This window comes from Syngnathoides biaculeatus, chromosome 7, assembly GCF_019802595.1.
Source record: "Syngnathoides biaculeatus isolate LvHL_M chromosome 7, ASM1980259v1, whole genome shotgun sequence".
NCBI lineage: Eukaryota > Metazoa > Chordata > Actinopteri > Syngnathiformes > Syngnathidae > Syngnathoides > Syngnathoides biaculeatus.
The window spans coordinates 4,261,575-4,275,381 of record NC_084646.1 but is presented as its reverse complement, the minus strand read 5'-3'; the positions used below and the strand labels follow the sequence as shown (position 1 = coordinate 4,275,381).

The 13,807-nt window shown below is 40.0% G+C and overlaps 1 protein-coding gene across 1 annotated transcript in view; it reads left to right on the top strand.

The window, feature by feature from the left end:
* faf1 (Fas (TNFRSF6) associated factor 1) overlaps positions 1-13,807 on the top strand; it is a 74,946-nt gene that overhangs the window by 49,574 nt on the left and 11,565 nt on the right. The window contains exons 16-18 of the mRNA XM_061824194.1: positions 4,886-4,966; positions 9,042-9,119; positions 11,749-11,964. Of these exons, the coding sequence (XP_061680178.1) occupies positions 4,886-4,966; positions 9,042-9,119; positions 11,749-11,964 (375 nt within the window). The remainder of the gene's footprint in view (positions 1-4,885; positions 4,967-9,041; positions 9,120-11,748; positions 11,965-13,807) is intronic.

The following is a 13,807-nucleotide window of genomic DNA, read 5'->3' as shown; positions in this document are numbered from 1 at the left end:
CTAATAAAGAGATTAAGATAAAAGAGGATAGAAAAGGGCAGCCCATCGTTTCAATTTAAGTGATTCCAGTCCTGGTTCAGTTTCTTCATTTCGATTCTGGTTACAATCAATACTTGAGTCTGATTCTTTTAGGGGGCTTGGTCAAAAAGGTTTGCATAGTTTGAATAAAAAGTTTCCAAACTATTATCGATTTTCTTTTTTTAAGGCCAGATTATAGACTAAAATGAACATACGTCTCCGGGTCCTTTATAACCTGGTATCATTATCAAATGTGTGAATTAAAAGAGAGTACACAGTTAGTTCCATAACCCAATTGACTTTAATATTAATTAATATTTCTGATAAAAGTTAAAAATAGCGTTGTTTAAATCGTTATTTGGGACTCTCTTATCACATCAAATTGTGATGTACAGAACCGTGAAAAAGTATTTGCTGATTTTTTTTTTTAGTTTTTTCTTTGTCAAGCACTCGCAAAGGTTTCAAATCCTCAAACCAAGTTTAATATCACTTAGAGACATTCACGTATTAATTTTCAAAGTTTAGACAGTTTTGTTTACCACTGTCAGCGCCGTTGGGCACAACCACGTCTTTGTGCGAGCACTTCGTCGTTGGTTTTTGATGCTAATTCTTCGGGGTTGGCAGACTAGGCATCAAAACGGGGAACCACATTTTTAAAATTTGAATTATTTTGGGAGAGCGTTAGTTCCAGTTCCAATTGGTTCTTGAAGCTACTGACGAGTGGCGGTGTGGGATTCTTTATAGTGACTAAACAAACACCTGTAAAAACTTGTGACTTATGTTCGTACAACCTGTGTTATTAGTGGTTCCAGTGCAAGCACCTAAAGCCTATAGCGTGACTATCAAACTTATTCGTGAATGATCACATTGCATGTTAGTCAACTAGTGTACGGCCTTGCTGAGCAGGTAATTTGAGGATGGGTGGGGACGGCCACCTCCACGCGAAAAGGCGAGGCCAAGCCAGCATGCCTGTCCAACGGGACAAAACCAGGGGGATGCCACCCACTCCCTAGGACCCCGGGCGGTCCCAAAGCTAACCAAAGGGGCCTGGGCGCAAGACCACCGCTCCCCCACACCAAATCCCCTCACCTCCACTCAGTGCGCCTCACCACCACCCCCACAACCCCCGGAGAGCATGGGGACACCAATCACCAATAGGGGTAAAGGCAGGAGCCAGCTGTCACCCGAAAATGGTCCTAGCCTGCGAAAAAGGAGCCCATGTCAAGACAGGTGAGGGCGCCAAGAAAGGGGAGAAGAAGGCGGGGCCCCAAGAGAAATGTGAATACCCAGTCTCTTACTATGGTTACCAGTTCCCTGACTGGCAACCATTTTACATGTTTCTTATTGGTGAGTTCTGTGGCAGGGAGACATACTAGAAGGGCATAATTACCCTAATATTATATTTTCACTGTTAAATCACTTGGGTCTTTGACAGTGGCAGGCTGTCAAGTGTAGTCTAATCACCAGTATATATTTTTGATAATTGAAATTTTGTAACTTTTAGAAGTCCTTTTCTGTTTAAACATGTATCAGCGTATATAGCTAAGTCCATAAAGAAATGGTTGGGAGGTGATGTGGAAGAATCTAAGAGCCCTAAAGTAAACCACATTAAATGTTGTCAGGATGATCTAGAAGAAAGATTGTAACACCATTGACCTCTGAACAAACCAAATCGTCTACTGGGCGAATGGACAAAACATCCCATGTACACAGACAAAATACTACAAACTTATTGCAACAAAATGGGGATCAACTTCACGCTGTATTCATCTTTACTCCACTGCAGTTTGTTGTATGCACAAAGTCATATCCCAAATTTCTGCTTTGGCATTCTGTACATATTCATGAGGAACGAATGAAGTTTCAGAAAGTGTGTTGCCATTTATTAGGAACAACTGAAATTTATGGAATTATGTTGCTTTACCTGTGTTGTGCCAGATCGCTGAATAGCAAGCAACACCTTTGAACAGGAGTGCAAAGAATTCTGACCTGAAATGACACACAAACATTGTTTCACCTCATTACCATTTCAAATTAAAATTTCGGGACCGTTTCCCACACTTGCCAGTTTGCTTCTATTTTGACTACAGTATCTATAAATGACAGTTGTCACTTTGTATCAGTTAAATTAGTCACTGAACAAGAATGCTAATTTAAAAGCCATTGCATGTCAGCTATGGAAACTGCAAATAGTGACTTTGGTTGCACGCAAAGAATGACACATTGATTGAGTTGTTTTTTCATGTAATCTTTTTTGCAACAATGATTTCGGGTCATTTTGGGATTCCCCACTTTCATCACACCTCAGTTGATCAATGAAACCTGACGTTGTAGTTAATGTAAATGTGTCTGAATAGACTTCTATTCATTTAAATTCCATACTATCAATAACAAAACATAAAATAATGAAATGTTGCAATGTCGTATGTCTGGATGAGAATATACTCATACAGGTCTATGAAAGGCGTCAACAATCAACTGTCTCATATGTACACATCAAGGAAAAACTAATTCCCACAGTATTTGGACAACAAAATTATGGGCTCCAAAAATTGTGATCAGCCACATTTATTGCCTGATAATTTTGATTAGTTTTTTTTTCCTTAATAAATAAACTCAGCATTTAAAATCACTTTTTCATTATCTTAAATATTAAATATTAAAGTGGGGAAACTACGTAAAAATATAATAATTTGAGTAGGGGACCAATAGTTTTTCTGGGCACTGTATAATCAAATATCTTAATAGTTACTTAATTTGTACCTACATTGTGAGATTAATAATCCTACATCAATCAGACTATCTTGTCAACATTTTACATATTTTCCCATGCTTGGTCAATACCTCCAATGTATGTGATCTATGCTTACATTCATATGTCTATTTATGTAATGAACTACACGAAGCAACAGTTTTACGCAGGTGTTTTTGAGCCAGGCTTATAATAGATAAATCAATTGGTATTAGCTGCTTCGGACAGTTAAGAAATTTCCAATCAGCATAAATCTACTGTAAAGTTGTTCTGAGAAGGTATTTACGTTGGATAATAACCCAGGTGCACCCGCCTAAAGGAAATAGCTTGTAAAAATGTCACATGGAGACAGCGTAGATTTTGAGTGGTTTTGAAAGCCTAATTTAGCTGTGTGCTTATCCATTAGGAGCAATAACCACAGGAATTGAGTCAATCCTCCTCCTGACAGGACCTATTCTCATCTCCACAGCCGAGTCAGTGAAGTCAGCCTTGACATTGCTCAAATTCTAATCTTTACAGAATCTTGTCCCAAGAATTGTTTTTTTTTTTTTTTTTTTTGGGGGGGGGGTGTCTTTTGCAGCGTCAGATATTTCCTATATTTTTCCAAAAGACCACTGGCACACCACAAACAGACGTCCACTCATCTCACACATTCTATGTTGTCAGTGTCTCACAAAGGAGCAGCTGGATAGCTACTTTGCGTTTTAAGAAGTTCTCACTGTCTTGAAAGTCATTCCAGTGGTTGTCTGTGTTTTTATCTTAGTATCTACCTACTCATCAACTGACTAGGTCAGAGTCTCGTGACCTCCATTTGTCTGCATCACACGTTGTTGTCGATTCCTCCACTCTTCTGGGACCACTAGCTACAGGATTAGTGTTGAATTTTTGTCCATTTATCCAGAAGAGTAATTGTGAGTTAAGGTCACGCATATTGAATCTGAGAGAGCTGTTGGATCCTCAATCTCTGTTTCTAGTTTATGTAAAAGATAATGCTGAATTATTGCAAAATAGCAATAATTTTAAAGCTACAATATGTCATGATTTTACTTTTACTGGTGTTAACAATACAAACGTAAGAGGGCTTTTTGCTTCAAAGGACTACTATCTGAAAAACATTTTTTATCTGGCCTAATGTTTTCCTCAATTGACAGAAATACACTTTCTGCAATGGTTTCCTGTACATAAAATATGCCACCTAGGTCTTCAGACATTCATCTTTCACTACAATTCAAGAAAAAGAAAAGTTATCTCGAGACATTTTCGATACCTTAACCCAAACTCTACTCATACAGTTGAAGCCAGACGTTTAAATACACTGTGCAAAAACACACATTTGACTTTTTTGTCTCACTGTCTGAAGTCGAATCAGACTAAATCTCTACTGTTTTCAGGTCAGTCAGGATCACCAAAATTATTTAATTTTGTTAAATGCCACAATAATGAGCGAGAGACTCATGTCCATACCATTGACGGTAGCCTCCTCTGATGCTTGCCCTTCTACTTCTCTTTTACAGTTTCCTTTCACTGTGTGTCCATTATATAGGCCAAGAGCACAGATGTAGCTTTTGCATGTGCTGATTTAAAGCAACAATACATACTGTCCTTTTGCTTGCCCACTGCTTAACTTCACAGTTACCCCCTGCAAACATTACAATAACCTTCCTTTGCCATATCCGGGCAGGCACACAGCGTGGGCCTTCAGAAAAGAGAAAAATAATGGTTGTGCACTATTAATACAATAGACTCTTGTATTTAGTCCCAGTCTTTCAAATTTGCTCTGTAGCCGGAGCAAGTACACAAGAGAAAGGCCGCCTGTCCGCTTCCCTCTGTACAAACAGGAGAAAGCGGAGGCAATAAAAAACAAAGGGACGACGAAACCACAAGGAGAGGAAACATAAAGGCGGATCAGAGTCTGATAAATGAGACTGTCTGGTCACATAGAATTCTCCTCTGTTGCTACTCTTTCATACCTGGTATTTGTACATAACCACACTCGTCGTGGTGAGCTTTCTTTTGATTTGATTCTTTTTGGTTCCACACCCACTTCCGCGGCTCAAATGTTTGGTCCATATGTCCCCTTTATCATTCTCTTTCATTCTCCACCACTCCACATAGGACGAGCGTGAAGCAAGAGAGATGGTGAAGAGAGAACAGGACGAGGCCTACCGTCTGTCTCTGGAGGCTGATCGAAAGAAGGTATTAAATCTATGAACATATAGATGCAATAACACTGGCCTGCTTGGAACCCTGGTGTGGGAATGTTACAATATTTGTACATCCTTAAGGGTAGGAGTAAAATCATGCATTGTAAAATCCATCATACACCAGTAGAAAGGTTGACCAGAATTTTGAGGTCAACTTTGGAGGTATGCATTATGCATGGATGTGCATGCATTATGCACGACAAATTACGGTATGTAGAATTTTGTTAAGAAATGTCTGCAAATTACTGTGGGGGAAAAAAGTAAAACAATTATTTCTCAACATAGCTCCTTGACCCTCATTTCATCAGGTACTTGGGGGAATGCCTTCTCAGATTGCCCGACAAGTTTTTTTAATTAATTTTAGTTTCATTCACACAATAACATTTCAAATGGCATCATATTCCTTAAAAACCTGACTTAACTCGCGTAAATGAAACTATCGTCAGGGTTCGAAATTCACACTTTCCTCCCACATCCCAAAAACACGCAACATTAATTGGACACTCTAAATTGCCCCTAGGTGTGTTTGAGAGTGCGACTGTTGTCTGTCTGTGTGTTTCCTCTGATTGGCTGGCAACCACTTCAGGGTGTAGCCCGCCTCCTGCCCGATGACTGCTGGGATAGGCTCCAGCACTCCTGTGACCTTTGTGAGGATAAGCGGCTCAGAAAATGGATGCAAGTTAAAAACATTTCATTGTAAGACAACAGCTGTGTCACTAAGCAAAATCCACACTATTTAAAAACAAATTAAATGACACAGCGTGATGTTTCAACCTTAAAAAGTCCTTTAAAACTGTTCAGCGATTTAAAAAAAAAAAAAAAAAAAAAATGACAGACCCATGTGGCAGGGAGTATGATTCTCATGGAGGCTGTAATGTCGCTTCACGAGCACTGTGTGAGGGCAGAGTATGGCTGTTAAATAGAACATTAATGGGTTGTTTCCCCCATAAAATGAAGGATTTTTAGAGGCTTTTGAAGTACGCATTTTTTTTTTTTGGGGGGGGGGATTCCACAAGGATGATGGCCACTTGTCGCTACTATTAGATGAGCCATGCTCATGTCACACTGGTGACGCCTACCTTCTCCATTCACTATGGGGGTTAATTTTACATTTAAAGTGTGACATATTTTCCAAACGAATTTCGAATTTCTATGGCAATCATATGTCTCGAGGAAACTCTAATTTTCAAGAATTGCAGCCTTCCTCACACCTGATGAATTCATGCCTCATGGGCGGTTGCACACATTTTCATCCAGTACAGAGTAGGCTGTGTGGCAGAAGTCAATACGGGAGAATTTGTGCACCTTGACAGCGTGCAAGCCACGTGCGTAAAAAGATATACGCATGAACGGGAGAATATGACCTTTTATCAAATGTCGTTAGTATTCAGGTTGCTTCCTTCATGTAAATAGTGTAACCAAATTATTAAACACTTGGCAGTTCAATTTTACATCACCACAAACTATTCAATGCTCAACATAAATGACTGTAGCCCCTTAATATTCCTTTCTCAGTGAAAACAAGAACAATTAACAGAATTTTGATTAGGTTCACCAATTGTTTAATTCTCAAGAATGTGTGTTTGTTTTTTGTTTTTTTCCAAAAGATAGACTTCCATTTGCGTTTACTAATTTCATTCAAGATTCAAATCTATTCAAAACTTAAATTTACCTCATTGGGATGAATATTTTTTGAATCTGAATTTGTTGGAACAATTTCATTTTTGTGCTCATTTAGTAGCAATGTGAAATGATTTTGTAAAAATGAAAGTGTGTGGAAAACACTGACTCTGTGTAGATTGTCTTTAACCTGAGTACATGCCAATAATGTTGAAAATCATATGAATTTTCTACCCAACACAACCTGGAGTTGAACACTCTAAAGACTAGAAATAATTGTGGACTTGAGGAAGCATCCTTCACCACAGCTGCCCCTCACGCTCTCAAATTGTCTTGTCAACCGTGGAGACTTTTAAGTTCTTGGGAATTACAGTCTCACAGGACCTGAAGTGGGAGATGAACATCAACTCTTATCCTAAAAAAAGCCCAGCAAAGGTTGTACTTCTTGAAGCTTCTGAAGAAGCATGCCCTATCACAAGAGCTGCTGAGACAGTTCTGCACAGCAGTCATCCAATCAGTACTGTGTACCTCCATCACAGTCTGGTTTGGGGCTGCCACAAAAAAGGAACAAAGTCCCGACTGCAACGGACAATCAAAACCGGTGAACGGATTGTTGGCACCACCCTTCCCACCCTTGAAGACTTGCACTCCACTCAAACTAGGAGGGAGATGAATGCTTTCGGACCCTAAACATCCTGACACCAGCTCTTCAAGCTCTTTCCGTTGGGTAGGCGCTACAGATCAATGCAAATCAAAACCAGCAGGCATTCAAACAGTTTTTCCCCTCTTGCAATTAAGTCATTAAATTCTTGATCAGCAAACTTACTATTTTCTGCCTTGTGCCATTGTTAGGACATAATCTCACATCCTGCTGGTCCATTCAGTGTTAGTATAGTGGTACCTCTACTTACGAAATTAATCCATTCTGGAAGTCATTTTGTAACTTGAATTTTTCCTAAACAGAAACGCATTTTACATGTGAATAGCGTTATCTGTTCCAAGCCCTCCTACCCAAACCCCCTACCCCACCACTTCCAAAAATAAGCGTTCAAAGTACATAATGTAAAGAATAATGTAAAAAATTCTGTTCATTTGCCTTTGCTGTTGAGCAACGATGTGAAGAGAAGGGTGAGTGACAAGCAAAAGGCATAGTTGGGAACTGAGGAGGAGGCACGCACAGAACTTGTGGCCTGGCAGTTTATTCACCGCTGTTATCAATGTATGATGAGGCTTCTTTTTCCAAAATAGGCCAGTCTCATCACAACTGAAAACTTGCTGTTGAACGTAGCCATCTTACAATGCCATACAATGTCGTTCGAATTTCAAAACAAATTCTTTCGACGCCTTCTGGTCTGCACTCGGTACCTCTCCATGCCAAACAGCGAAGTAAATTTCAGTCCTCTTAAATTTTTCAAACCACCCACTCGTTGCCTGAAGCTCCGGTGTGGCCCCTGTTCCGAAGTTCCTTCGCCGTCAACCTTCTTCGGGAGGTAATTAAATTTGGCGGTTGGATATTCTTTGCCGATGTCAGTCAACCGCATGCCTTTTTCATATTTCTCTACGATTTCTTGCTTTGTTTGATATACAAAAAACTCTTCTTCTTCTCACTGGCACTGGCCATCAATTCCTTGAGGTCCATTGTGAAAAAAGATGAATAAATTCGCAAAGAAGTTGTACACTTAGTGTGCGCTAGCATATGACAATGGATTGGGTGACGAAGATAAAGATGCTACCTAGCCAATGGGAGAGCAGCTCCATCGCACCACACAAACCAAGATACAGTAAGTGCATCATGGCTAAAGATTGAGGTCCCTCCTAGCCAATGTGATGCCAAGAAGCTGCTACATGATACCCAATGGGAGATCGTGCCACTTTCAACTCAAGATACAGTACAGGATGTCTACGTTCGGTGCAATCAAGCGCAATTTTTTCCTTTCGTATCCTGAATTTCCATCGTAACTCGAGACATTTTTCCAAGGAGGCTTTTCGTAACCTGAATTTTTCGTTTGTAGAGACGTCCATAAATAGAGGTATGACTTTATTAGTGATATATACTGTAGACTATCGCACCATTCGTCACTTTAAACTGCTCCCTTTGCACAATTGTCATTGCACTGGTCTATAACGCTGAACCACGAACAGGTAAGGGCACTCTGTATAATCTGAACATAATGTGGGGCGTTGACGCACTCTTAACTGCTCTAAATGAAGAAGACTCTACATCTTGCACAACTCTATAGTGCCTATTAATTGAATGTCTATTGTTGTTTGTCTTGTTTGTTCTTTGTTTGTTCTGAATGTCGTACCAGGGCGATACCGATTGCCAGAGACAAATTCCTTGTGTGTTGTTACATACTTGGCCATTAAAGCTGATTCTGAATCAGATTCTGACCATTTGATTCTCTTTTTGATTCCCACGGAATACGATTTCTTTGTGTACTTTTCAGAGGGAAGCTCAAGAGCGAGTGGAGGCAGAGCAAGTTCGATTGGAACAGATGAGAAAGGAGCAGGAGGAAGAGAAAGAGGTTATTTTCATCATCCTCATTTAACATAATTATCAGTTGTGGTCACATTCTCTTCATAGATGCGGGACGTTTGCGCCGTGCGGGTGTTTTTTTTATAATTGCTGTCTGTTTCTCAGTTCTCGACGACGACTCACTCAGGATATGGTTTTGTCGCCTGCCAATGAGTTGAGGCGGTCAGTTCCGCAGCTCTTTGTGAAGAACGCCATAGTTTAATTACAGCGAGGCCTCTCCCTTCAGATATCACCCAACTTTACACAGTTATTGTTCTGTTTAGCTGTTTTGCATTGGTTCAGCACACAAGCCCATATTGAAGCCAAAGTTAACAAAAGACTGAGGCTTGCTCACAGGCTTGTGTGCAAACACATATTCACTTGAAAACAATAATTGTATGCCAAGTGGGGGCTAAGACACACACATGCACACACACACACACACACTGTCACGCATATGGGAAAAACAATAATTCTGCAAGAATGGCACTAATGCCGTTATGCACTCCGTGGTAATACAGTGTAGTGTTGGCTGATTGCTGTTTGCTCAGCAGCGCAGCGCCTCGGGGCACCGAGAGGTATTGGGTGACCGAGCTCGCTCAGGTGATTTGTCACTTGAGATAAACGGAGAACAACAAAAGAGTCTCCAGCCAGCCACCGTGGTTATATCATTGTAGACCTGTGTATACACACTAGTTAGAATTTAACAGTAATGGGCACCGTGGCCCGACTTAGTTTTATGCCCAAGCTTCATCTCCTCTGGTATTGCACTTTTTACGATCATTGTTTTACTTTTGGAGAGTGTAACTCTTCAATTTGAAATATTTTTGTCTTATACCTGTTGAGGAGGTAAAATTATAATCGTTGTAAATGTAATTTGTCTTTTATTTCGATTCCGACAATTATGACAAAAATAGTGTGACCATATGGTGTGATCACATGTTTGTGTTTTTTTTGGGGGGGAGTTGGGTGCCGGCTGTTAAATTGGACCCCGGCGTAAATTCTCTGATAGTGCAGTTCCTTTACGCATGTCTAAAGACTATCATCTAACAGCGGAAACACTTTGTGATTCTGGTTCGGTACAATTGTCAGCATCCCCCCCCCTTGCCGCAAACTCCTTTACAAAATTCTTTATCTCTTCTTGGAATCTGGTAAAAAAAATTACTGTATGTTTATGAGTATCCCATTATTTTGAGAAGCGTTAAGCAAGTGTATGGTATACATTGATGACAAAGCATACATATCCACAAGAAAAGTGCACTCCGTATGGCTTCTCATAGTTTACAATTTATGACTTTGTATAGTCTTTACATGTTGTTGTGTGGCTGTCAGTTGCACTGCAATTCATCTTTATTTGTTTTTTTTATGGGTTGCTAGATGAATTAATAGATATATGCTTCCGGTTATTTGTATGGAGCAGCCCAAGCTCAGCATCCGCGTTCTTTGGTTTCTTTAGGGACGCTACCTTTCACATGTGTTTATGTTTGTGTCTGTGGTTGAGTGTCTGTCTCCATTTGTTCCACCACCATCATACAGCCACAATCTGTTATTTATGTGTGTGTTACTTTGCCCCTTGGGGCCCCTTTAACTCAGTCAGCATCATGTCTTTTACCTGAGGGAGTTGGTGATGGCGCGGCACGAGTACGACCCTGCCCACCCAACACCAGAAGCTGCTAATGAGCTACTGTTGTACACTCTTATGAAATATAATTGCATTATGGTGTGTAAATAAAGCCGGGGCGTGTTGTCACAGCATATGCTCCCCGGCTGGCCAAACAAGTACAACAACCAGAGGGGAGGAGTTCAGGGGCAGAAGCAGAACGAAGAGTGAGGCTCTAGGGAGCAGCTGAAACGGTGTCTTCTAAACACGCCACTAGTGTAGCTCTGATGCAAAATCTGACAATTGATGGTTGCCTTTCCTTCCAAGAAAGCTAAACTTTTTCCCTAATGTATAAAGTAAAGGTGGAATCTTTAGAATAAAGTTTTCGTTACTTGAGCGGTCTGTGAGACTCTTGCTGTATAACATTTAGACATCTGGTTCAAGATGCACAATGAGTGTTTCATCACGAGTCCTGCTTGTTCATCCTCGTGGTTGGAAGAAAGCTCATAACACTCGCTGTAACGCTTGAATATTTAGTGTACCTTTCTATCGACATATTAATATATTCTCTTATGTGATGTTTTCTATTTTCAAGAAAAATGTGTTGAGCAAGGATTTGTCTTCCCTTTTAACATCTCCACATTTCCACACTTACCCGAGTACTATTCATGCTTTGCTGAATCTCGGCTGTTATCAAGAAAGACATTGACATGGAAACAGTACTACTTAATTAGTCTGAGGTTTTAAACGGCTGCATTTTATCACCACCTGTATGTAAAGTACCGTCTTCAGTCAACATGTACTTATACTGTACATGATATCAGAAATCTGAATAATTTTCTAAATGGCATTTCAGGTTTACATGCAGCTATTGATATGAACAAAGCATTAACATCTGTGTTTTGGACACAAAGAGCAGGAAGAGTAGATAACCCTTTTATGATATCAAAAGACCTTTTCAACTGCACCACAATTTGACAATCTAGCTGTCTTCCGTCTAGAAAATGTGCTATACTGACCATATTGTGCTTTCTCTTAGGCAATACGTTTGTCACTGGAACAGACCCTACCACCGGAGCCCGGTGAGGAGTCATTGGAGCAGATCAGTAAGCTGCGAATCCGCACGCCCAGTGGCGAATTTCTGGAAAGGCGCTTCTTGGGCTGCTGTAAGCTCCAGGTCCTGTTTGACTTTGTGGCCTCCAAAGGATACCCATTTGACGAGTTCAAGCTCCTCACCACCTTCCCCCGTAGAAACGTGAGTTGTGTGGTTTGTGTTCTGTATGGCTTTATAAGTAAGTTAAGATTTTTTTTTAAAATGCTTAGCAGGCATACTGCCAGAATACATTCAATTCCACATACTGTTTAACTGATTTACTGGACGAAGTGGGGGAGAGGTTCTTCGCTAAAGTCGTTTCTCTATGAAAGTGGAGCATTTTTTTTCGTTGTGTAAAAAAACCTGGTACAGTCTATAATTATTGTAAAAAAAGTTTTAAAATGTAACTTTACCTTGAAACATTTTATTGATGGTCTAACACTGGCATGAAAGTGGCATGCTCGTGGGTGGTTGGGAAGGGAGTTTATCAAATCAATCTTTATTTTATAGACCATTGTCATCCACTGACATGTAACTTAAAAGTGCTTACATAGTTCAAATAAATCCCCTCCCACCACTCATCCTCACACGTGCGCAGGTTACCATCTTGGTGACCGTGGCATCGACACCTGCATGAAACCCCTCTGTAGAGGTGTAAAAAAGTTATACATAGCAACTCAGAATTCCATCATGCAGAAGCACAGGCACAGTCTATCACAGCTCCCAGTGGCGAAGGCTCCCTTTGAGCAAACACTGAAAGATAAAATAATCATACACAAAAAGCTATGTATATCAAACTCAATGTTCAAATTAAACTAAAATGAACAAACCAGACCATTAAAAAAAAAAGCACAAAGATAAAATACAATAAATATGAAACAATGAAAATGTAATAATTTTAAAGGAAATCAACAATATAAAGGTTAATTAAATATTAATTAAAGATATGCACAACTTTTTTTGTTCACCCAAGCGACTGTTAGAGGAGATGACACAAGGCTGTTTAAGCCATTCAGCTCCTCTAACATCGTGCTGTGTTGGTCAGTATCTTACTTTTTTATATTTAATGAATGCTGTTTTTATTTGCACTGGCCTGCTCGGTGGCGCACTGCAGATGATGACACCTAAATGACAGCATGGAAATGACAAATGTCCTTCAGAGCATAGTGAAAATGTTGTAGAATCACTTGTAAGCGGGATAATATGCAGTGCCTACATCAGATTATGGCAAAAGCTCCGTTCTTCAGTTGTAATGCAGAATTCAAGCTTTTCTGTACAATTAAAATTAAAACAGTGGGTCTTGAGCCTATTCTTAAAAACATGAACGTTTTCTGCAGACCTAAGGTGCTCTGGCACCTTTTTCCACAGATAGGGGGTGTGAAACTGGAACACAATAAGCACAGTTTGTCCATGTACCCTGATTTTCGGAATAATTAAAAGGCCAAAGCCCGTAAGATTTCATTGTGTGAAAGCAGCTCTGAGAGAAAACAAGGCCTAAGATCATTAAGACACTTAAAAAAATTATAAAAGAACTTTCAAATTAAACCTGAACCACACTGGGAGCCAGCGCAGTGATTTTCAAATGTTTGCAATGTAGTCAGTTGCCTCTTCTGGACTTTGAACGACACGTGCTGCTGAATTATGTAGTAATTATAAGGCTGAAATAATAGTTTTGAGAAGACCAGAAAGCAGGGCATTACAAAAGTCCATCTGACTGAAGAAGCATGCATTAGCATCTCCATGTTTGCCCTCGAGCGAATGTGGTGGAATGTGGGCTATGTTATTTCAATAACTTTTTTCAAAAAATTGTTTTAATGCATGGAATAAACGTGAGCTCAGAGCCTCAAAATCATACCCCAATATGTCAGCGCCTCATTTGGTGATGTGTCTGTCGGTGTGTGTCACATAACAGAAGACCCTTAAGGGAAAGTTAACTATTTAATAAGTACAGCAGCAATACATATGTATAGTAGGGTAATTGAAGACTTTATATTGTCCGTAGGTG